General features: G+C 33.8%; 1 protein-coding gene across 2 annotated transcripts in view; it reads right to left on the bottom strand.

Moving 5' to 3' along the window:
* GRIN2A (glutamate ionotropic receptor NMDA type subunit 2A) overlaps positions 1 to 26,723 on the bottom strand; it is a 494,246-nt gene that overhangs the window by 63,952 nt on the left and 403,571 nt on the right. For both annotated transcript variants that reach the window (XM_051963532.1, XM_051963522.1), the window contains exon 11: positions 2,981 to 3,141. In XM_051963532.1, coding sequence (XP_051819492.1) covers positions 2,981 to 3,141 — 161 coding nt within the window. The remainder of the gene's footprint in view (positions 1 to 2,980; positions 3,142 to 26,723) is intronic.

The raw sequence follows: 26,723 nt of genomic DNA, 5'->3' as shown, positions 1-26,723 counted from the left end.
GTGTACAGGAATGATCACATTGTACCAAATGGACTTTACAAACTTCTAACAAACAGTCAAGACTCTCCACAATCTCTATCCAATTTACCATTTCAGTCTTTTCTCTTTTCTTCATTATTTCCTCTTTTAAAAAATCCATCCCAACAATGAATGCAATATTCATCAAGAAACAAAAACCTTGAAATAGTTAAAGAATAAAAAAATGTATTACATATGAAAATGTGAATTTCTGTTATACAGAGTTTGTTTATAAACTATATGTATTAGAGTGGTAATAAAATTGCCTGTTTGTGTCTTTTTCTGAACCTTTTTTTTTCATTTTTTTTTGCAACCTTATTTTATGCCTCTTCCTTTCACATAGTCCCTATTCTAGCCAGAGTAGATTTTTTCATCATTCTTTAATGTCTTTTTTGCCTCTATTTATGAATATTCTTACTGTGGTTCAGTGACTTGGAGTCAGAAAAACCTGTTTCAAATCCCAACATTTGCTTTGTTACCTTGAATGTCATTTAATTTCTTGTGCCTCAGTTTTCTCTCATATATAATATGGACTCTAAGGTCCTTTTTTGCTCTAAATACATAATCCTGTGACCTAGTTGTGGCATGGAGTCTCCCTATATCTATATCCCTCTTCTGTAAACTCTAAACTCAAGTGCTACAACCTTCATGAAGCATTCTTCTATAATCTCAGTGGGAAGACATACCTTCCCTTCTTGGATGCCTCAATCCATTGACTGGGACTTTTACCAAGCCCTTAAATATATTCTAACTTAAATTATAACCATATATGTATGTATGTATGCTGCATATGAAGGAACATGTAGTATATACTAGTAGTAGTATATACTGTAGAATATATACTACAACAATGTAAATTATCTGAGAACACAGTCCTTCCTTTTTCACCTATGTGCCCCTAATACTCAGAACAGCATTTTCCCTAGAGCATCAATAAGTTAGGTAATACACAGAGGAGAACAACCAGGATGATGAAGATACTCAAATTCATACCATATGAAAATTAGTTAAAACAGCTTTTATCAAGGTTCATTTCCATTAATAACTCTTGCAATAGAGTTTTCCTCATCCTCCCAAATGCTAGTCCTCCTCTTTCCCCTGTCATCCACTTTTGAGATAAAAGTCAAGTATTGAATTTTCTGATTACAATAGGATATAAATTCATTGAGGGCAGGGATTTTGTTTTTATTTTGGTATGCCTACCAACTATCACTTATAATAGCAACAATTAATGATGATGATGATGATGATGATGATATTAAGCTAGCCTTTATTTAGAACTTTAATATTTGCATCTGCACAAACCTGCACTAATAGATGTTATAAGTATCTGCATTTTACATACAAGGAAACTTGATCTGAGAGAGGTAAAGTGATTTTTTTTCCACAATCACACAGCAAGTAAGCATTAGAGACAAGATTCAAACTCAGTTCATCCTGACTCTTTTTTTCCTGGAGAAAGGAAGACACGATAACTTTTTCCATTATTTTGAAGGCCTGTCATATAGAGTTTGACTTACACTTATTCTTGTTGGGCCCAGAAGACAGAACAAGAAACACTAGGCAGAAATTGCAAAGATGCAAATTTGAATTGAAGTCAGAAAAAAGTATTCTAATAATTAGACTCAGGCAAAAGTGGGATGGGCTTCCTTGGAAAGTATGGGGAAGCTCGCCCCCACCTCAATGGAGTGTTTCAGGGAAAGTTTCATGATCACTTTTTGGGTATATCACAAAGGAGTTTCTTTTTCAAGTGTACAATGAACTATACCATCTTTAATGGACTCTCCCTATATAATGTTTAAATACTAAAATTCTGCAATTCTTCAAAATATTTGTTGAAAATATTTCATACTTCTTGGTCTTAGTAAAATGATCATTTAACTTTTTCTTGATGACACAAGTTCATCATTCTGAACATAATTCATTATTATATATGTTAAAAATAACACTGTGACACAAAGAATGTATTATTACAACCTTTTTATAGAGTAGAAACTTGTGATTTGATCATGATTACCAACTATTGTCAGACCTACAACAAAACCCAGGCTTTCTGCCTCCATGCTCAATGATTTCCCTCTCACATCTAAACCACATTATAAATGTGCTATTGCCCTCTGAGGGGTGTGTGTGTGTGTGTGTGTGTGTGTGTGTGTGTGTGTGTGTATCTGTTCACTCCAGACTATTAAGCATTTTTGAGTTTTTAAATCTGTTTTCATTCTTATGTCAAGCTGGTAGATGTCACTTGCAATATACCCATGTTAAAGTCCTTAGGTATCAGTTTTTTATTTTTCACTTTTGTCTTTGAAATCTCAATACCTAATATCCTGCTTTATAAATACTTGTTGATTGGTTCTTTCAATTCCCTCCCCATTCCTGCCTTATCATTTATTGCTGCTAGCCCATTCATATTCTTATAGCACTTTGTAATGACCTCTTGATCCAGAAAAAAAAAAAAAAAGACACTCAAATGCTTTACAAAATATATAAGAATGACATCAGATATTATTACATACCATATGATAAACTATTATTATTATGGTTATTATAGCACTTAATACCCTTCTACTCTTTCATAGCACAAAATTCCTTCCTCCTAAAAAATGGATTTTTAAAAAAATTATTTAACTTATCTATTGTGGTTAAATTCTCAATGGTATTTGACACCCAAAACCTTTTTTTTTTTTTAAATCATGACCAATTTCTTTATCCGCTTAAGCAATCACCAGTTCTCTGAGTTTCCAACCACTGGGGATGAGTTTTTAGATATAATTCAAAGTGAGACATCTGATTAAACAAAACAGCCATCAATGGGAGTCTGATGTGATCAGCCTCCACATTCCACTAACTGCAGAGTCGATGGAATGGATAGACATCAGGACTTGCAATACAATCATCATGCCACATTTTGCAGGCTACTTTTCAGCAGAGAGGAAAAGAAAGAAGTAGCAAGCATCCTTACCCTGTTTTTAAGCTGACCAGTGCATCCTCAACTCCTTTCTGATTGAATTTGGTCATATACTGATGCATATAAGGGTAATTATTCCTGATGTTCCTTTCTGTGCTCCCATTAGGAACTGTGCCAAACCGAAAAGGGGGAGAATAATCATGAGGCTTCTGAAACTAGAGAAAGAGAAGAAGACAAAATTACACTATATCCCATGAAGTGTAAACATGCACAAATGTATTAATCAGCATACATTTAAAAACCATATCTATATTCTCTGGGCTGCTTTGAATTTACCCAAGCTCTATCACACCCCCTATATTCACAGCTTATTTGTCAAATATCCCTCTTTAGTCTGAACCTTAACAACTGGCATTTGATTATATGTTCTATAAAATTGCCCTTAATGTCTAGAATAGAGGGCCCTAGTGGAGAGGAGTACATAAAGGATAAAGCACTGTTCCTAAAGTCAGAAAAATCTGAGTTCAAATTCAACTGAACAAATCACTATATATCTACAGTTTCCTTAATAGTAAAGTTGAGATAATAATAGCACTTACTCCTTAGGGTTGTGCCAGTCAAATGAGATGATATTGTGAAGTACATAGCACAATGCCAATTGTATAGAAGGCACTTAAAATATATGGCTATTTCCTGTTCTTACCTCCTTCCCTTGCTCCCTCTCTAGTTCCATCCTTCTCTTTTTCCCTTCTTCTCTCCCTCCTTCTCTCTTTCCTTTCCTTCTTTCTCTTTCTCTTTCTTTCTTTTTTCTTCTTTTCTTTTTTCTTCCTTCCCTTTTTCCTTCCTTCCTTCCTTCCTTCCTTCCTTCCTTCCTTCCTTCCTTCCTTCCTTCCTTCCTTCCTTCCTTCCTTCCTCCTTCCTTCCTTTTTTCCCTCCTCTCTTTTACCCTCCCACCCTCCCTTCTTTCATTCTTTGCTTTTTTCTTTACTTTCTTTTTTCTATCTTTCTTTCCTTCATTTTAATACCACATGATAGATAACGTCAGGCTGGACATATGCTGTATGCTCAATAAATGACACCTGTTATTGTATTCTATAGGATATCCCAAAAGTCATTATATTTTTAACATTTACCTTTAGCTAAAAACTTCACAAAGGCCTATGGAACATCATGTATATATAATCAAGTGTTGTTGTTGTTGTTGTTACCACTACTATAGTATTTTAACTATGTGTACCATTTCATGATTCTATACTCACCTTAATTGGACAAGCTGATTAATCATACTGAACCTCAATTTCTTCAACTGCACAATAGGATATATACTACACAACATCTTTTCTTTTGCAAAGATAAAATATGACAACATTTTGAGAATAAAAGAAGCTAGACACAAAAGTGCTTTATAAAAATATAAAAGCACTATGTTAACATCAGACATTACTATCATGGTACATAAAATCTCCACTTCCTCAATAAGGTAATGTTTTAGAAAAAGATGTAGAATGAAGAATACAAGTATATATATATACATACATACACGTGTGTGTGTGTGTGTGTGTGTGTGTGTGTGTGTTGGAATTGTAGAATGCCTTTCCAAACAAAACAAAATTCAACATATCTAAAAATAACTTCTATTTTTTTGTTTTTATGGAACTCTGTTTTGTAGTACAGAATTTCTATATTATCCTTGCATTGGTACTATATTGAAGGATATTATATCTCCTTTTTCAGCAGATATTTAGCCATTCCGAAATGTAACAAATCCCGAGCAAAATTAAAATTATTTTGATATAAAAATAATAGAATCTACCTAAATTGGTTGTATCACTTTGAGAAATAATGCATTTATCTCAATGATATTACACATTAATCAATTTAATTCTAACATGAAACAGAAAAAGTTTACAACCACCTAACATAATCATCAATTTTTACTTCTTTATAGTTACATACCATTTGGGGAAAAGAAAATCTATCTTATACAATTTAGATCAACTATCTAATTCATCATAATTGGTTCCAAATGTCTTTGGTTATTTCCAAAAATCAAATTTACTTTAACAAGATGAAGATTTGTCACTACTGAACATAATTTTAAAAAATGAACACAGAGTGGAAGCAACACACAAATTATGCATACATTTTGTGTATCCTTGAATAAGTGTACAATTTCTTGAAGTGACTACTTTGAAGGGTGGCACAGTCAGCTAGATAGAAAAATTTTGATACATACATGCACACATATGTATACATGCAGGCTATATATCCTTATATATGGAGAATGTATATTTAAAATTCTAACATATATGTGTGTATGTGTGTGCATATATTATATCTCTCATTTTACACATTTTACTCATACAAATACAAATATTTCCATATAAATGCATACATGATTAGTATATGAAGCAGTTGGTTTCACCATATACCTCCAAAGCAATAAATAGCACATTTTATGGAATGCTGTTTTTTTTTTTTTACCTCAAATTACCAATTTCATGATAAGCATAGGTAAAAAACTACCATGGAAACAGTGGTAGATTATATACCAATCTTTATTATGGAGAATGAAGAAGTAGACACAAAAAATTTGAGAGTCTTCTCCAAATCTTTTCAAAATATAAATTCATCCCTGTGTTCAGATTGGTAAAGGATAGAAGATTTCTACACACACATATAACATATTATAATATACATATATGTCTAGGTATATATATTATTATATTTTACAATAGGACATAAAAGAGCTCCAAGGCTTATAAATCAGCCAAAAACCTTGGCCATATATGTATACCATAAAATTTTAAACAAGATCTACAAAAAGTACTGTACTTAACTATAATTGTGTATATGGGAGAAATTTACTGAGGCTGTACTCCATACAAATTAGATCTTTTTTCTTAAAAGGTATTGAAACTGTCCTAAAGATTTAATCAGTTGAGAGTACCAAAGCTAAGGCTGTTGATATGGTTTCCTGGTTGCCTGAATACAAAAAGTCACAAGGAGTCTAGCTGGACCATGATGCCTGACCAGCAGATTATCACCAGAGATACAGAAACAAGAAAGATGAACATTCTTGTAGAATATTCTTCCTCTGTGTGGCTAAATAAACATTTTTAATTACCATATTTTTTATGGCTCATTTCATTCTAATCTTGATCTTAAACTACCTGGAGATTATCCTTAGACATGTCCTTTCTAAAATAATAGTAAAAAAAAGGAACAAAAAAAGAGAAAAAAGAAAAGAAATTGAGGACATCAGAGAAGAAAAGGACCAGTTACCAAGATGGGGGTCATTTCACAATAAGCAACTAGTTAAAACAAAGAACATAATTAATATTAAATTAAGAGAAAATATAAAGATGAGAAAGCTTTAACTAAAAAAAAAAATTCTGGGCTGACCTAATTAAATAATGGAGCTTTAAACAAAAAAAGAGGAAATTTAAGATATATTGAGTATGATCACTGTCATTAGTTAGAGATGTTTGACTAATAGAAAACAAGTATAAAAATAAAGAAGCCAAAGGTACTCAGAAATCATCCTAGACAACAATACCTGATTTCTTCCTTAGAAAGACAGACTTGGTATCCAAAGATGTAATGAATTTAGAATACGAGTTCATCCTTTCCCAGTAAGATCTGGAGTGAAGCAAGGTTGCCCACTATCACCATTATTATTTAATATCGTATTAGAAACACTAGCCTCGGCAATAAGAGTCGAGAAAGATATTAAAGGAATTAGAGTAGGCAATGAGGAAACCAAACTATCACTCTTTGCAGATGATATGATGGTATACCTAGAGAACCCCAGAGATTCTACTAAAAAGCTATTGGAAATAATTCATAATTTTAGCAAAGTAGCTGGCTACAAAATAAATCCCTATAAATCCTCAGCATTTTTATATATCACCAACAAAACCCAACAGCAAGAGATACAAAGAGAAATTCCATTCAGAATAACTGTTGATACCATAAAATATTTGGGAATCTATCTACCAAAGGAAAGTCAGGAATTATATGAGCAAAATTATAAAAACGTCTCTACACAAATAAAGTCAGACTTAAATAATTGGAAAAATATTAAGTGCTCTTGGATCGGCCGAGCAAACATAATAAAGATGACAATACTCCCTAAACTAATCTATTTATTTAGTGCTATACCAATCAGACTTCCAAGAAAATATTTTAATGATCTAGAAAAAATAACAACAAAATTCATATGGAACAATAAAAAGTCGAGAATCTCAAGGGAATTAATGAAAAAAAAATCAAATGAAGGTGGCTTAGCTGTACCTGATCTAAAATTATATTATAAAGCAGCAGTCACCAAAACCATTTGGTATTGGCTAAGAAATAGATTAGTGGATCAGTGGAAAAGGCTAGGTTCACAAGACAGAATAGTCCACTATAGCAATCTAATGTTTGACAAACCCAAAGCCCCTAACTTCTGGGAAAAGAATTCATTATTTGATAAAAACTGCTGGGATAATTGGAAGTTAGTATGGCAGAAATTAGGCATGGACCCACACTTAACACCATATACCAAGATAAGATCAAAATGGGTCCATGACCTAGGCATAAAGAACGAGATTATAAATAAATTAGAGGAACATAGAATAGTTTATCTCTCAGACTTGTGGAGGAGAAAGAAATTTGTGACCAAAGATGAACTAGAGACCATTACTGATCACAAAATAGAAAATTTTGATTACATCAAATTAAAAAGCCTTTGTACAAATAAAACTAATGCAAACAAGATTAGAAGGGAAGCAACAAACTGGGAAAACATCTTCACAGTTAAAGGTTCTGATAAAGGCCTCATTTCCAAAATATATAGAGAACTGACTCAAATTTATAAGAAATCAAGCCATTCTCCAATTGATAAATGGTCAAAGGATATGAACAGACAATTTTCAGAGGATGAAATTGAAACTATTACCACTCATATGAAAGAGTGTTCCAAATCATTATTGATCAGAGAAATGCAAATTAAGACAACTCTGAGATACCACTACACACCTGTCAGATTGGCTAAGATGACAGGAAAAAATAAGGATGAATGTTGGAGGGGGTGCGGGAAAACTGGGACACTAATGCATTGTTGGTGGAGTTGTGAACGAATCCAACCATACTGGAGAGCAATCTGGAATTATGCCCAAAAAATTATCAAATTGTGCATACCCTTTGATCCAGCAGTGTTTCTATTGGGCTTATATCCCAAAGAAATACTAAAGAAGGAAAAGGGACCTGTATGTGCCAAAATGTTTGTAGCAGCCCTGTTTGTAGTGGCTAGAAATTGGAAAATGAATGGATGCCCATCAATTGGAGAATGGCTGGGTAAATTGTGGTATATGAATGTTATGGAATATTATTGTTCTGTAAGAAATGACCAGCAGGATGAATACAGAGAGGACTGGCGAGACTTACATGAACTGATGCTAAGTGAAATGAGCAGAACCAGGAGATCATTATACACTTCAACAACGATATTGTATGAGGACATATTTTGATGGAAGTGGATTTCTTTGACAAAGAGACCTGAGTTTCAATTGATAAATGACAGACAAAAGCAGCTACACCCAAAGAAAGAACACTGAGAAACGAATGTGAACTATCTGCATTTTTGTTTTTCTTCCTGGGTTATTTATACCTTCTGAATCCAATTCTCCCTATGCAACAAGAGAACTGTTCGGTTTTGCAAACATATATTGTATCTCGGATATACTGCAACATATCCAACATATAAAGGACTGCTTGCCATCTAGGGGAGGGGGTGGAGGGAGGGAGGGAAAAAAATCGGAACAGAAACGAGTGTCAATATAAAGTAATTATTAAATAAAAATTAAAAAAAAAAGAATACGAGTTCATTTGTAAAATGTTCAGCATAATTGCACATTACAAGCAATATAATTTTACAAAGAAAGATAAGCAGGAGAGGAGAAAACAAGTCCACAGTAAACCTGGAAGACTCAATTAAACTAGATGATTTTAAGAACATTTTTAATAAGAACTTGGAAAAAGAAAAAAACAAGTACGAAATGAAATAGAAATTTCTATGTTTCTTTAGTAATATCATCTTGTCATTAACAACAACAGAAAAAACATATTTTGGCTTTAATAATTTTATAGTCAATGTTCTATATAACAATTACATTTAAGAAAATTCAGTCAAAAACAACCAGACTTCACCAAATATACAGGCAGGAAATACAACATAAATGCAATGTGAAATTTAAAAAAAAAAATTAAGATAAATACTGAGATAGCTGGTGGTGCAGTGCATGGACCACTCAATCTGAAGTAAGAAAGATCTAGTTCAAATATGACCTCAGACACATACTAGCTATCTGACACTGGGCAACTCAATTAACCAGTTTGCTTCAGTTTCTTCAACAATAAAATGAAACTAATAATAACACCTGTTTTGTAGGTTTGTTGTAAGGATCAAATGAAATGATATTTGTAAAAGGCACTTAATATAAGTGGTGCTACATAAATATTTATTTACTTTATGATATACCTACTTTCTCTTCATTCTAAAATTTATTGGAATGATCTATACTTGCACTGAGAATATAATTAATGATAATATGAGAATGGATAGGTTCTCAAAGATGATTTCCTTTTTAATTATTATTATAGCTTTTTATTGACGAAACATATGCATGGGTAATTTTTCAACATTGACCCTTGCAAAACCTTCTGTTCCAACTTTTCCCCTCCTTCCCTCCACCTCTTCTCCAGGATGGCAGGTAGTTCCCATACATGTTAAATATGTTGCAGTATATGTTAAATACAATACATGTATACATGTTTATACAGTTATGTTGCTGCAAAAAACAAATCAGATTTAGAAAGAAGGTAAAAATAACCTGAGAAGAAAAAACAAAAATGCAAGCATACAATAACAGAAAGAGTGGAAATGCTATGTTGTGGTCCACACTCAATTCCCAGTATTCTTTCACTGGGTGTAGTTGGTTCTGTTCATTACTGATCAATTGGAACTTATTTGGATACTTGCATTGTTAAAGATAGCCACTTTCATCAGAATTGATCCTCATATAGTTTTGTTGTTGCTGTGTATAATGATCTCCTGGTTCTGCTCATTTCACTCAGCATCAGTTCATATAAGTCTCTCCAGGCCTCTCTGAAATCATCCTGTTGGTCATTTCTTACAGTACAATAATAATACATAACATTTATATACCATAATTTATTTAGCCATTCTCCAATTGATGGGCATCTATTAAGTTTCCAGTTTCTTGCCACTACCAAAAGGGCTGCCACAAACATTTTTGCACATGTGGGTGCCTTCCCCTCCTTTAAGATCTCTTTAGGATATAAGCTTAGTAGAAACACTTCTGAATCAAAGGTTTTCCTTTGTCCCGGTTTTCCTATATCCCCTCCAACATTTGTCATTATCTTTTTTCTGTCATCTTAGCCAATCTGAGAAGTGTATAGTGGTATCTCAGAATTGTCTTAATTTGCATTTGTTGGATCCATAGTGATTTGGAGTACCTTTTTTATATGAATAGAAATAGTTTCAATTTCTTTGTCTGAAAATTTTTTGTTCATATTTTTTGATCATTTATGACTTGATTTCTTATAAATTTGAGTTAATCTTATAGATAGATAGATAGATATTAGAAGTGAGGCCTTTATCAAAACCTTTGAATGTAAAAATGTTTTCCCACTTTATTGCTTCCCTTGAAATCTTGTCTGCATTAGTTTTATTTGTACAAAAACTTTGTAACTTAATATAATCAAAATTATCTATTTTGTAATCAGTAATGATCTTTAGTTCTTCTTTGGTCACAAATTCCTTCCTTCTCCACAGGTCAGAATGACAAACTAATTTATTTATAATCTAATTCTTTATGCCTAGATCATGAACCATTTTGACCTTATTTTGGTATATGGTGTTAAATGTGGGTCAATGCCTAGTTTCTGTCATACTAATTTCCAATTTTCCCAGCAGTTTTTGTCAAATAGTGAATTCTTATCCCGAAAGCTGGGGTCTTTGGGTTTGTCAAACACTAGATGGCTATAGTTATTGACTATTTTGTTCTGTGAACCTAAACTATTCCACCAATTAGTCTATTTCTTAGCCAGTACCAAATGGTTTTGATGACCGCCACTTTATAATATAGTTTTAGACTGGTACAGCTAGGTCACCTTCATTTGATTTTTTTTTCATTAGTTCCCTTGAAATTTTTGACCTTTTGTTCTTCCAGATTAATTTTGTTGTTATTTTTTCTAGGTCAGTAAAATAGTTTCTTAGGAGTATTGGTATAGCACTGAATAAATAGGCTATTTAGGTAGTATTGTCATCTTTACCATATTCACTTGACCTATCCAAGAGTACTTGATATTTTTTTCCAGTTATTTAAATGTGACTTTATTTGTGTGGGAAGTGTTTTGTAGTTTTGCTCATATAGTTCCTGACTTTCCTTTGGCAGATAGATCCCAAATATTTTATACCATCAACAGTTATTTTAAATGGAATTTCTCTTGATGTTGGATTTTGTTAATGATGTATAAAAATACTGATGATTTATGTTGATTTATTTTGTATCCTGCAACTTTGCTAAAGTTGTAGATTATTACTAATAGCTTTTTAGTTGATTCTCTAGGGTTCTCTAAGTATACCATCATATCATCTGCAAAGAGTGATAATTTGGTTTCCTCATTATCTACTCTGATTCCTTTAATCTCTTTTTCTTCTCTTATTTGCCAATGCTAGCATTTTTAATACAATATTGATATGTGATAGTAGGCAACCTTGTTTCATCCCTGATTTTATTGGGAATGGTTGCAGTTTATCCCCATTACATATGATATTTGCTGATGGTTTTAAATAGATGCTACTGACTACTTTAAGGAATAGTCCATTTATTCCTATACTCTCTAGTGTTTTTAATAGGAATGGGTGTTGGATTTTATCAAATGCTTTTTCTGCATCTATTAAGATAATCATATGGTTTTTGCTAATTTGGTTTTTGATATAGTCCATTAGGCTAATAGTTTTCCTAATATTGTATTCCTTGTATAAATCCTACTTGATCATGGTGTATTATCCTGGGGATGATTTTCTGTAATCTCTTTGCTAGTATTTTATTTAAGATTTTTGCATCAATATTCATTAGGGAGATTGGTCTATAATTTCCTTTCTGTTTTCATCCCTCCTGGTTTAGGTATCAAAACCATGTCTGTGTCATAAAAGGAATTTGGTAGAAATTCTTAATTCCCTATTTTTCCAAATAGTTTATATAGTGTTAGAGTTAATTGTTTTTAAAATATTTGGTGGAATTCACATGTAAATCCATCTGGTCCTAAAGATTTTTTCTTAGGGAGTTGATTAATAGTTTGTTCTATTTCTTTTTCTAAAATGAGACTATTTAAGTAACTTATTTCCTCCTCTGTTAATCTGGGCAATCTATATTTTTGTAGGTGTTCCTCCATTTCACTTAGCTTATCCAATTTATTGGCATAAAGTTGGAAAAAATAACTCCTAATTATTGCTCTGATTTCCTCATCATTGGTGGGAAGTTCTCCATTTTTTCATTTTTAAGACTAACAATTTGATTTTTCTCTTCCCTTTTTCTTAGCAAATAAGTTTGGTCTATTTTGTTGGGTTTTTTCATAAACCAATTCTTAATTTTATTTATTAATTCAATAGTTGTTTTTTTTTTACTTTCAATTTTATTAATCTCTCCTTTTATTTTTAGAATTTCAAGTTTGTCACTGACAAAAATTGCTGGGAAAATTGGAAATTAGTATAGCAGAAACTAGGCATTGACCCACATTGAACACTGTACACCAAGATAAAGTCAAAATGGGTTCATAACCTAAGCATAAAGAATGAGATTATAAATAAATTAGAAGAACATAGGATAGTTTACCTCTCAGACCTGTGAAAGAGGAAGGAATTTATGATCAAAGAAGAACTAGAGATCATTATTGATCACAAAATAGAAAATTTTGATTATATCAAATTGAAAAGTTTTTGTACAAACAAAACTAATGCAGACAAGATTAGAAGGGAAGCAGTAAACTGGGAAAAGATTTTTACAATCAAAGGTTTTGATAAAGGCCTCATTTATAAAATATATAGAGAATTGACTCTAATTTATAAGAAATCAAGCCATTCTCCAACTGATAAATGGTCAAATTATATGAACAGACAATTCTCAGACAAAGAAATTGAAACTATTTCTAGCCATATGAAAAGATGCTCCAAGTCATTATTAATCAGAGAAATGCAAATTAAGACAGCTCTGAGATATCACCACACACCTGTCAGATTGGCTGGGATGACAGGGAAAGATAATGCAGAATGTTAGAGGGTATGTGGGGAAAACTGGGACACTGATACATTGCTGGTGGAATTGTGAATATATCCAACCATTCTGCAGAGCAATTTGGAACTATGCTCAAAAAGTTATCAAACTGTGCATACCCTTTGATCCAGCAGTTTTACTACTGGGCTTATATTCCAAAGAGATTTTAAAGAAGGGAAAGGGAATGTTTGTGGCAGCCCTCTTTGTAGTGACCAGAAACTGGAAAGTGAGTGGATGTCCATCAATTGGAGAATGGCTGAATACATTGTGGTATATGGATATTATGGAATATTATTGTTCTGTAAGAAATGACCCACAGGATGATTTCAGAAAGACCTGGAGAGATTTACATGAACTGATGCTGAGTGAAATGAGCAGGACCAGGAGATCATTATATACTTCAACAACAATTCTATATGATGATCAATTCTGATGGACGTGGCCCTCTTCAACAATGAGATGAACCAAATCAGTTCCAATAGAATAGTACTGAATTGAACCAGCTACATCCAGTGAAAGACTTCTGGGAGATGACTATGAACCATTACATAGAATTCCCAATCCCTCTATTTTTGTCCACCTGCACTTTTGATTTCCTTCACAGGCTAATTGTACACTATTTCAAAGTCTGATTCTTTTTGAACAGCAAATTAACTGTATTAACATGTATACAATATATGGATACATTAACTTATGCATATGTATACTTAACTTATACTTTAACATATTTAACATGTATTGGTCAACCTGCCATCAGGGGGAGGTGATGGGGGGAGGGAGGGGAAAAGTTGGAACAAAATGTTTTGCAAGGGTCAATGCTGAAAAATTACCTATGCATATAGCTTATAAATAAAAAGCTATGAAAAAAAAAAGACTTTCAAGTTTGGTAGTTGATTGGGGGTTTTTAATATGCACTTTTTCTAGCTTTTTTGGTTGCAAGTCCAATTTCTTGATTTTCTCTTTCTCTATTTTATGCAAATAAGCATCTAGAGATAAAAAATTCCCCCCTTATTACTGCTTTGGTGCATCCCACAAATTTTAGTATGTTGTCTGATTATTGTCATTCTCTTGGATGAAATTATTAATTGTGTCTATGATTTGCTGTTTCACCCATTCATTCTTTAGGATGAGATTATTTAGTTTCCAATTACTTTTTGGCCTATTTACCCCTGGCTTCTTATTTAATGTAATTTTTATTGCATCATGATCTGAAAGAAATGCATTTATTATTTCTGCCTTTCTGAATTTGATTTTGAAGTCTTTATGTCCTAATATATGTTCAATTTTTATATAGGTTCCATGAACTGCCAAGAAGAAAGTATACTCCTTTTTGTCTCCATTCAGTTCTTGATGTCTCATTGAATTATTCATTTCCGTTTTTTTGGTTCTGATTTTTAGTGAATTATTTTCTTCATTTACTTTTTTATTTCTTTTTGTATTTGTCCAATGGAGTTTTTAAATGAGTTGCTTTGTTCTATGGAATTTTTTTTCCATTTCACAAATTCTGTTTTTTAAGGAGTTATTTTCTTTTTTCATTTCACAAATTCTCTTTTCCTGGGAGTTATTGACCTTTTCCATTTCACAAATTCTGTTTTTCAGGGAGTTGTTTTCTTTTTCCATTTTGTCAAATCTATCTGTTATTGAGTTATATGTCTTTTCCCAACTCTCTTGCAAAGTTTTCATTTCCTTTCCCCATTTTTCTTCTAGATGTTTTAAAGATCCTTTTTAATTTCTTCTAGGAGAACCTTGTGTGATGGGGCTTCATCTGGAGACAATCTGCTTTTAGTCCCCTCGGGATTTGAAATATGTTCTTTTCTTTCATCATAGAAACTATCTATAGACAGAGGTTTCTTTGCCTTTTTACTCATTTTTTTTTTTAAAGTTGGGATCTGCTTTTAGGGAAAGGGAGGTTTTTCCAAGCTTCCTCTACAAGCAGCAGTGACTGTGCTGACTCCTTGCTGACTCACTCCTGGTGCTGGGTGGGCATGGCCAGGTCCCGTGAGACTCCAGCTCTTCACCCTGTACCTTTTGTGTTTGTTTTGGATGTTTTATAACTTCTCTGCTGATATACTGGCTTGCAGCCAGGGCAGAGTAGCTGACACTTCTGTTGAATCCTTCCCCCTATATTCTCTATCATGTAGAGTCTGCACCATCTCACAAAGTTCCCACCCCACCCCAAGTCTGCACAATGTATGCTGGTGTCCCTGCTTGGTGTGCTTGCACCTGGCCACCTCCCTCTGTGCCCGACCAAAACAGACCTTTTCTGGCGATCTTCGAAATTATCTTCTGCTGGTAATTTGTTGTACTCCCAATATTCGTGGATTCTGCCAGTCCAGAACTAATTCAGAGGCTGGATTTGGTAATTAGCTGAGGGTCCTGGGAGAAGATCAGAAAGAAGCGTGTGTCCTCTCCACCATTTTGGTTCTGCCCTTGATTTAGTTTTAGTTTAGTTTCTTTTTTATATTATATTTTAAGCCAGTTTTTATGCTTTCAACTCTTTCATCCTTGCCAAGGGACTTCTTAATTCTTCTTCACTTTATAGCATTTGTGTGGTCTTATGCAAAATAAACAAAATTCCTTGATGTGACAATATAAAAAGCTGTTCAATGATCTCATTACCAATATCAACTGATCACAAAATAGGAAGACATGTACACCAAAAAGGTATTTACTACTTTCATGGAAGTTATATTGTAAAGTCCATAAGAGAGAAAAGATTCCTTGTAGATGATGATGTTCTCAAAATATTTTCCTTTTGGGATGACGATGTGCCGATGAAATCAAATCCTAGAATACCTTAAGCCCACTTCAGTAAGATCCATACCATTCAAAAGATTTTATCCTAATAACCCACACAGAAAAATCAAAAAACAGAAAGGATCTTTTTTGAAGTAATATTTATCTCTAAATTTAAAAAAAAATCTGAAATCATCATAGCTTCAATCAACATGAGCAAAAAAATTTTTTTAGAGAAAGGCTTCAAAAGAATAGATTATCCCAAACTGCATTCAATTAAATTGATTTATTAATTTAAAAAATTCTTGAAGAAACTCAATAACCTGACTTATCATTCCTACTAAAAAACCAATCAGTGAATGGTAGTACAGACAGGACTCCTAGAGGAAGCACTTCCTATTTCTATTAATGGATATAGCCACAGATGAGGAAACCAAACAATAATGAACATTCAAAAGGTGATATGTGGGGTGTGTAAGTGTGTGTGTGTGTGTGTGTGTGTCTGTGTGTGTGTGTAAAAGTCACAGGATTACCCACAATACTGACGTCAGAGGTATAACTAATGTAGGATGAAAGAAAAAAATGATATATATTTTTGCTGAAGGGAGAGGGAGATGTCTACCTCCAGCAGTGTCTGATTTTTGACACTGGTAATCCAGATCCCTATATCACCTACCACAAACTATACTTGACTCACCAAAACTAGAATGACACTTAAATAGCATCCCATTTCTGGGGCTTGTTCATTCTCCCAAACTCTGCAGAGGCTACAGTCTGTGGAGATTCTGATTTACTTTCTTGGCACAGCATCACTTACATTAGGACAATCCTGTGCATCCCTTCCTCTCTAAAAAAAAAATTCCCCACAAGATCATCACTGCTTAAAGTTCTAGCTATACAATATGAAAGTTCATTGAGCTATACTGCATAATGATTACCTAGAATTTATACAACATTTTAATGTCTGAAAAATGTTTTACATAATTTATTTAACTTGATCCTCAAAATGAAAGCATATGGTAGGCAATATCATTATCCTCATTTTACAGTAAAGGAAACTAAGGCTGAGGGATGTTCACTGACTTATTTAGAATTACATAGTATCTGAGGCACAGTGATGAACTCAAATCTTCTAGATTCCAAGTCTAATGTTATTATTCCCTAGACCACCTTGGCCTATCAAGCTGAGCTGGGAATAAATCAGTTTTACTCTACTACTGCTACTACTACTACTACTACTACTACTACTAATAATAATAATAATCTCTAATATAAAATATCTTAATGACAGTTTCCTCCAGGGGAAAAGTGAGTCTGCAAAGAAATTTATCTAGTAGAGACAATTATACAAAAAAGTTATAAAACAGTAATATATTAAAGTTATGAGACCTCAGGCATAATCTAGTTCAAGACCCTCATTCTAAAATGAAGAAACTGAGACACAAAGATGCTAATTGATTTGAGCAAGAATCATATATCAAAGCTCTTTCCACGAATTCCACTATAGTATGCAAACTTTAGCCAAAGCAGCAGGGTTAGAAAAAAACGGAAAACAAACTTTAAACATTTTCAGTTTAAAATTAAACCCAATTTCAATCTTAATTAAAATTTTCTCTTGAAAATAATTTCTACCAAATTAGATGTATGATTATCTAATGAAGAGTTACATCTTAATTTCAGGAAATATGGATTCATAGTTCCAGAGACACCATCCCAAAGATCCATTTTCATGTGGTAACAGTGAAATGCCCTTTGCATTTATTATTCCTACAAACAGTCCCCTAATCCATTACTGCTTGTGGGTGAGACCCAAGTCAAGCTTCCTTTCAACAGCATCTGCCTCCTCTGGGGCACAGAGGCAATGCTTCTTTTCATAAATCTGGTTGGAGCAGCCATTCCCAATCTCCTAAAACATTTGAAAATGGCCTATTTGACTAAATGCTTTTCCACTCCAGTCTCCATCTGCTACAGTTACTGTTAGCTTTTTAAATGTTGCTTTCTTTTCTTCTGCTTTACATGTCTGTAGATACAAGCAAACAACCTTACTAAAAGATTCAAGACAGTTTTTGCACCTACTGGCATTTTCCCACCTCACCAAAAGATGAACAACAAGATCTCTTCCTCAATTTTACAAACACTGCTTTAGCTGAGTATTGATTTTTGACTTTGTTTCTTCAAGCCAATGCTCAGGAATAGAATAATTGAAGGAGGACAGAATATCAGGGACCATTTGGTTCAGCCTGCACTCCCTCATTTCACCTATATAAAAATGTCGAAGAGGATGAAACAGACCATAGGATTTGGCTAGGACCACACAACACCTTAAGAATGCTACTATTTATTATTCTTGCAATCAATCAATCAATCAACAAACATCCATTAAGAATTCACTTTTTCCTAGGTAATATGCAAGTTATTAGGATACAGCGATGAAAAATTTTCTAGGAGTTTATCTTCTATTTCTCTCCATAATACCTCAAAATTCTATGGACTGGTACCAGCAGATAATAACAAAGTAAAGTCTCTTTGTGCTCCTAATATAATTTCTACAAGGCCTTGTCTGATCTCATTGAAACAATGAGTTCCTGAAATTGTGGGCATTTGCATATCTTCCTGTACACCTGAAGAAAACACAGGCATATCTATTTGATACTATATTACTTTGTGGTTTATTTAATTTGAAGATGCTCACATATCTTTCTATTTATATCTTTGTGTATCCCCTTGTCTCCAGTAACATATTCTCAGATCTAATTCAATCCCTCCTCACCTCTCACCTGGAATATCCCTATCTCAAAATTCTCCCTACTTTATCCAGCCAGTACTCGTAGCTGACAAGGAGATTTTTATAAAGCCTCAGTCTGACCATCTTACTCAGCTTGCTTAAAGAGCTTCACTAGCTCCCTATTACCTGAAGCATCATATGTAAAATTTTATTTGGCATTTAAAGTTTCTCATAACCTGTCCCTTCTTATCTTTTAAGTCTTACACTTTACTACCCTCTACTCCATGATCCAGCTACACCATTCTACTTGTACTCTGTCAAGTATGTCACTGCATCTTTCCACCTCCCTGCCTTTGTACCAGTTGTCCCCCATGCATGGAATGTCTTATTCTCTTCCCTCTTGTTCTGTTTACCTCAAGATTCAGCTCAAGAATCCTTTTCTAGTCCTCCCTCTTCTGTATACCATGCTAATGCCTTTAACTTTTAGATATATACATAACTATTTACATGCTGTCTCCTCCATTAAAATGTATGTTCCTGGAGAATGAGGTCAATTTTTGCCTTTCTTTTTATCCTCAGAACTTAACATATTTCAAAGTACGTGGTGATGGCTTAATAAATGTTTTAATTTCAATACTATGCCACATAGAAAAATTTGTTTTTTTGTTGATTACATACTTTAATATCCTCCTCCATACCCAATTATTATTATTTAGTCATTTTCAGCCATGACTAACTTTTTATAACTTCATTTGCGATCTTCTTGGCAAAATTACTGGTTTGGTTTACCATTTTACATAACTCATTTGATAGAAGGAAACTGAGGCAAATAGGGTCACACAGCTAGTAGGTGTCTGAAGCTAAATTTGGACTCAGAAAGATGAGTTTTTCTGACTTCAGGCCTGACACTCTCCATTGCATTGCTTACCTGCTTCCTTTAAATCCACAATGTCTTCTATTAGACTAATATAAATTATATTTCTTATTAGGTGGAAATAGAATGAGTAAACTTCTAACTATGATCAAACTGGGATGGTGAGTCACTACAACAAGGCTCACAAAATACAAAATGACCTTAAAATCTATCAAATAAATAATGTTTTCTTCTAGGACATATACTTTTAATTTCTGAGTTCTGGACTTCTACTATCATCTTCAGTCTGTGAAATAGAAACAATCCAAGGGACAGCCAGTGAGTCAGTAGCTCCTTGGTCTGTGAGTATCCCTGTGTTTATTGATTAATTTTTCTTTACATGCTGTTTTTTCCAATTATCCCTTACCACCAAACATCTTAAGCCAAATTCTAATTCTAGTTACCCTTAGAGTTTAGGAAGCCAGTGGTTGTCTTGATCTCTTACAAAAAGTTACATTAGGTTTTTTTCCAATATGGTGGGGTTATTTAAATAAATATTAAAGGTCTCTTTATAATGTAAAATTTCTTTTTTAAAAAATTTTATTTTATGATAACTTTTTATTGACAGAACCCATGCCAGGGTAATTTTTTTACATTATCCCTTGCACTCACTTCTGTTCCGATTTTTCCCCTCCTTCCCTCTACCTCCTCCCCTAGATGGCAAGCAGTCCTATATATGTTAAATATATTGCAGTATATCCTAGATACAATATATGTTTGCAGAACTGAACAGTTCTCTTATTGCACAGGGAGAATTGGATTCAGAAGGTAAAAAATAACCCAGGAAGAAAAACAAAAATGCAAATAGTTCACATTCATTTCCCAATGTTCTTTCTTTGGGTGTAGCTGCTTCTGTACATCATTTATCAATTGAAGCTGAGTTACGTCTCTTTGTCAAAGAAATCCACTTCCATCAGAATACATCCTCATACAGTATCGTTGTTGAAGTGTATAATGATCTCCTGGTTCTGCTCATTTCACTCAGCATCAGTTCATGTAAGTCTCTCCAAGCCTCTCTGTATTCGTCCTGCTGGTCATTTCTTACAGAACAATAATATTCCATAACATTCATATGCCACAATTTACTCAGCCATTCTCCAATTGATGGGCATCCATTCAATTTCCAGTTTCTAGCCACTACAAACAGGGCTGCCACAAACATTTTGGCACATACAAGTCCCTTTCCCTTCTTTAGTATTTCTTTGGGATATAAGCCCAGGAGTAACACTGCTGAATCAAAGGGCATGCACAGTTTGATAACTTTTGGGGCATAATTCCAGATTGCTCTCCAGAATGGTTGGATTCGTTCACAACTGCATCAGTGTCCCAGTTTTCCCGCATCCCCTCCAACATTCATCATTATTTTTTCCTGTCCCAGATCTTAGCCAATCTGACAGGTGTGTAGTAATATCTCAGAGTTGGATTAATTTGCATTTCTCTGATCAATAGTGATTTGGAACACTCTTTCATATGAGTGGTAATAGTTTCAATTTCATCATCTGAAAATTGTCAGTTCATATCCTTTGACCATTTATCAATTGGAGAATGGCTTGATTTCTTATAAATTTGAGTCAATTCTCTATATATTTTGGAAATGAGGCCTTATCAGAACCTTTAACTGTGAAGATGTTTTCCCAGTTTGTTGCTTCCCTTCTAATCTTGTTTTCATTAGTTTTGTTTGTATAAAGACTTTTTAATTTGATATAATCAAAATTCTCTATTTTGTGATCAGTAATGGTTTCTAGTTCATCTTTGGTCACAAATTTCTTTCTCCTCCACAAGTCTGAGAGATAAACTATCCTATGTTCCTCTAATTTATTTATAATCTCATTCTTTATGCCTAGATCATGGACCCATTTTGATCTTATCTTGGTATACGGTGTTAAATGTGGGTCCATGCCTAATTTCTGCCATACTAATTTCCAGTTATCCCAGCAGTTTTTATCAAATAATAAAGTCTTATCCCCAAAGTTAGGATCTTTGGGTTTGTCAAACACTAGATTGCTATAGTTGATTATTCTGTCTTGTGAACCTAACCTATTCCACTGATCCACTAATCTATTTCTTAGCCAATACCAAATGGTTTTGGTGACTGCTGCTTTATAATATAATTTTAGATCAGGTACAGCTAAGCCTTCATTTGATTTTTTTCATTAATTCCCTTGAGATTCTTGACTTTTTATTGTTCCATATTATATATCTTTATAGCAGAAATATAATTCCCAAGGTTTATTTTTACCTTTTTAGGTTTCTCTTGAGTTCTATATTTGTAGATCAAATTTTTTGTTAAGTTCTGTTTTTTTTTCATCAAAAATAGGTGAAATTTGCTTATTTCATTGAATGTCCATCTTTTTCCCTGGACCCTTCGATCTTTTAATGTGGATGCTGCTAGATCCTGGGTGATCCTTTTTGTGGCTCCTCTATATTTGAATTGGGTTTTTCTAGCTGCTTGCAGTATTTCTTCCTTCATCTGAGGGTTCTGGCATTTGGTCACTATATTTCTTGTTGTTTTGATTTTAGGATCCCTTTCAGTAGGTGATTGATGATTTTTTTCAATGTCTATTTTACCCTCTGTTTCTATGACTTCTGGGCAGTCCTCTTTGATAATTTCCTGGAAAATAGTTCCAGGCTCTTTTTTTCATCATATTTTTCAAGGAGTCCAATAATTCTCAGATTGTCTCTCCTGGATCTATTTTCCAGGTCTGTTGTTTTCCCAAGAAGGTATTTGACATTCTTTTCCATTGTTTGATTTTTTTGGTTTTGCTTGACTGATTCTTCTTGTCTCCTCAAATCATTCAATTCCATTTGTTCGATTCTGATTTTCAATGAAGTATTTTCTTCACTCACTTTTTAAATATCTTTTTCTAATTGTCCAATTGAGTTCTTTTGTTCTATGGAATTTTTTTCCATTTCACCAATTTTATTTTTAGAGAGTTGTTTTCTGTTTCCAGTTCACTAATCCTATTTTTTAAGGATTTGATTTCTTTATCCACTCTGTCTTTAAATGAGTGGGATGACTTCTCCAGACTCTCTTGCCAAGCCTCCCTCTCCTTTTCCCACTTTTCTTCTAGCTCTCTTGTGAGAGCCTTTTTAATTTCTTCTATGAAATTCATCTGTGCTGAGCAACAGATGATTGCCTCCTTTGGGGATTCACCTGTAGACAGTCTGTTTTTAGTCTCCTCAGGCTTTAGAGTCTGCTCTCTATCCATATAGATGCTGTCAAGGGTTAAGGTCCTTTTCAATTTTTTGCTAATTTTGTCAGAGAAGAATCAAAAGACAAACTAGCAAAGAAAAAAAAAAAAGAAAAAACCCTAAATGGAGTCTGCTTTTTTGGGGGAAGGGGCTGGGTGGTATTATCGAGCTTCCTCTACAGACTGCAGGGGCAGCAGCGAGGCACTAGCAGGACTGTGCTGCGCCTGCGCTCCGAGACTCCTAGAGCGTGCTGAGACACTGTGGGGGAGGGGTGGCCAGGTACCAAGAGACTCCAGCTGTTTGGGGTTGTATTCTTCACCCCCAGGTGTTTTTAGCTTCTCTGCTGGGCTGCTGGCTTGCTGCCAGGGCAAAGTATCCAATCCTGTAGCAAAGCTCCCCGCACAGAGACGGCTGTGATCACACCCCACCCCCCTCTGGTCTGCTCGGCTGTGAGCTGCCTGATGGGCTCTCACTGCTGCTGCTGCCTGCCCTCAGCCTGAGCCCAATCTAAAACTGTCCCGCCCTCGAGCAAAAACAGACCTTTCCTGGCGAATTTCAAGGATGTCTTCTCTTGGTAACTATTTGTGGGTTTTTTTTTTCAGTCAAGCATTAATTCAGAGGCTTGTGATGAAATGGATTCTGAGAGAAAATGCGAAGCTTACATAGCTGTGTGCCTCCTCTCTGGCATCTTGGCCAGAAGTCCCTGCTCTTTCCATTTTTTAAAGAAAAGTATATCAATCAACAAATATTTAATTAAGCAGGTAACATAAACCAGACATTGTGCTAAATGATGGAAATACACAGCAAGACAAAAATCTGTCCCTATTTTTCACAGTTTAATAAAGAAGATAATGTGGAAACAGATATGTACAAATGATAAATTGAAGATTTATCCAAAATCCAAAAGAGTGAAAGCATTTGCTTAAAGGGGAAGTGGAAAATATCCATATATATGATTTTTTTCCTATTCTGGAGGTCATACAGAGCCACTAGAGTTTGTTGAATGGGAGTGGAGGAGTTGATGAGTAACAAATTGTATTTAGCCTCAGTTTCTTCACCTGTAAAATGATAATTTGGACTAGATGATCACTAAGCACCTTACAAGTTTTAAGATTCAATGTTGGAAATTTCTCAGAGACTGTAGGACCTTAGGTCTAAGTTTCAGGAAGTCATATGATCCTTTATTCTCAGAGGAATGTAGGGAAGAAAAGATCAAACCCTATGCCTAAACTTCAGGAAGTCACGTGATCTCTACAAAGTAGACAGCATTGCTGACCATTGGTCAGTGGTTACTTCCTTTTCAGCCCATCCAATGAATTTATAAATCAACAGGAAGAGGGGTTAAATTCATGTCTTTTTTGATATAAAATTCATTCTCTTTTTCCGCCATGGGCCACACACCATTCTGGATTTCATATAATTGATGTGATTGGCCCTTTCCTTGCAAAGTCCAAATAAATGCTTTTTGTTTGTATCTGGAGATGCCTCTGAGTAGAAATTTGGGTAAGGGGGTCTAGCATCCCATCCCGCACATACAGGATCACATTCTAGCAGATTCAAAACTCTTCTTTTGCCTACCAATATTTATCTGAAAAGCAAAAAATCTCTGAAATAAAATCTATAAATAAATCACAATGTTAATGGGGTAAATAATATATAAAAGACTAAAATACTATTTTTTAAATAAAATTAGTCAGGTTATAGGCATAAGAAAAGTAATTTAAAAAAATAAATAATGGATGATTGGCCATAAATACCTTTCCATTTCTCTCTACAAAAGATTTATACTATTCCACTCAAATTGTCCAGTGCTATGCCACAAAACATGCTAGTTGTATTAACTAGGAATTTAATGGGAATGACTACTAATAAACCTTCCTAATATTTCTATCCATTTTTTTCATTCTTGAAAGAGACCAAAATTGAGGAACTAGATTTTTTTTAAAGCAAAATAACTAACATGCTATTCCTTTCACTCACTGATTCAACCACTACCCTCAAGGAATTCAACGACAAAAAGAAAGGCTCTATATGAATTGAAATATTTATAGCAGAACTTTTTTGTAGTAAAGAAAAACAGGAAATAAAGTAGATGCACATTAATTGAGAAATTTGCTTAACTAGTTTTTATTTAGATGTCATTGAATGACACTCTGTTGGAAGAAATAATTCAGAGAAGTATGGGAAGAAAGATAAAAATAGAAATAAAAATGAAATAAGAAGAATCATGAAAATACTATACACAGTGAATACAACAATGGAAGAGGAATAAACAACAATTAAACAATAAAAAGAAGACTAAAATTAAAATAACTATATCTGAAAGAGATATGAGAAAGTATTTTCTGCATCCCCTCTCCCCCCGTACAACATGTCTTCACATCTTTGCAAAGGTAGAGGATTTTCATTGGATGTGGCAGGTATAGAACAACACAGAATAATATTAAACTTTTTCATTGTGGTTAACTATCTGTGTCTATGTCTGTCTGCACCACCACCACCCCCTCTTTCTCAAAAAAAAAGACTCTAAGATGTGAAGTGGGGAAAAGATATTTTGGAACATATAGTTGAAATAAAAAACAAAGATAGGCATAAATTATATTTTGGGGGAAAAGAGTAATTGAATTTTGAATAATTGTAGTAAACAACCTCAGTCCTAGAGGACAGATGAAGAAATTCATTTGCCAGAATCACCTTCATGCCATAGTTGAGGCACTTTCCTTGAATGGAAGGTTTTTTTTTTTTTAAACTAACAACTATTAATCTAATAAAAAATATAAAAAATACTTGCTATGTAATTTAAACAGTCAGTAAACACAATTTATTACACAGATATTCACTGTGGAAACTACTTGTGTACAGAATTAAAATAAATTGATTCAATATACATTTTATTTCACAGGTCTTCTCAAGTACCTCTGCTATTAAACTTAACACTAAACTGACTTACTCAATGAATTCTATTGCTTATTTAATGGTATCACACATTTAATTAAAAGATCTATCTACTTTTCTATATAACATCTGAGCACTGAAGCAGATCTGAATCTCATGAGGATGCAGCAAGCATTGTTAGGTGTTTCCCAGTCACAGCAGGATAGTCAAGTTAATATGGATTCTAATTATTTCTCCCACAAACTTTAACAATCCCAGTGGCAAAGGATTTTTTTTTTTTGACTTTGGAAATAAATATTAAGGAGAAGAGAGATGAAAGTTAAATGGTATATATAAGATATATCATATATATACATATGTGTGTATATCTATGTATATATGCATATATGTTTATCCCTTCTGTTTTTTAATAGTAAGAGACTTTAATTCTTTCTTCCTAAAATTTTCTCTTTAGATTCCATGCCACTACTGTAATAATGCAGTAATTGCCTTCTCTAATCATTGAGTTTCTGTGTCCTCTTCATAAACATCTTGAAAGACTCAGTTCCTGGTCCTTTGTTCTTCACATTCACTTCAGGAAATCTGCTCATATGCTTTCAATTGCCATTGTTATGCAGATGTTTGCCAGATGTGTATCTTGTATTCCAGTTGCTTGTCTTCTCTTTAGAAACTGAAATCTCTTTCCCACTCTTTCACCATACCTCCATGACGTTCTATCTTAGCATTTTGCTCAATATGTGAGTAAGTATTGCTGACTAATGATTGCCTTTCTCTCTAAACCTCTGCTGATTCATGCAAATAAGGCAAACATATGTCAGTGACAAAGAGGAATTCTGCAAGACTAGTAAGATTTTATGAAGAGAGGCAAATGATCCATGCACAATGTGACTGCTAACACTGGCAATCCTAAAGCTATGAAGTTGATGAGTATACAGGCAGTTCATTTTTGTGTCCTAAACCTAAAATTCAAAGATGTGTCAGGCTCATTTTCCT

The sequence above is a fragment of the Antechinus flavipes genome, chromosome 1 (assembly GCF_016432865.1).
Source record: "Antechinus flavipes isolate AdamAnt ecotype Samford, QLD, Australia chromosome 1, AdamAnt_v2, whole genome shotgun sequence".
NCBI lineage: Eukaryota > Metazoa > Chordata > Mammalia > Dasyuromorphia > Dasyuridae > Antechinus > Antechinus flavipes.
The sequence above is the reverse complement of the archived record's forward strand: the minus strand, read 5'-3'. Positions and strand labels throughout refer to the sequence as shown.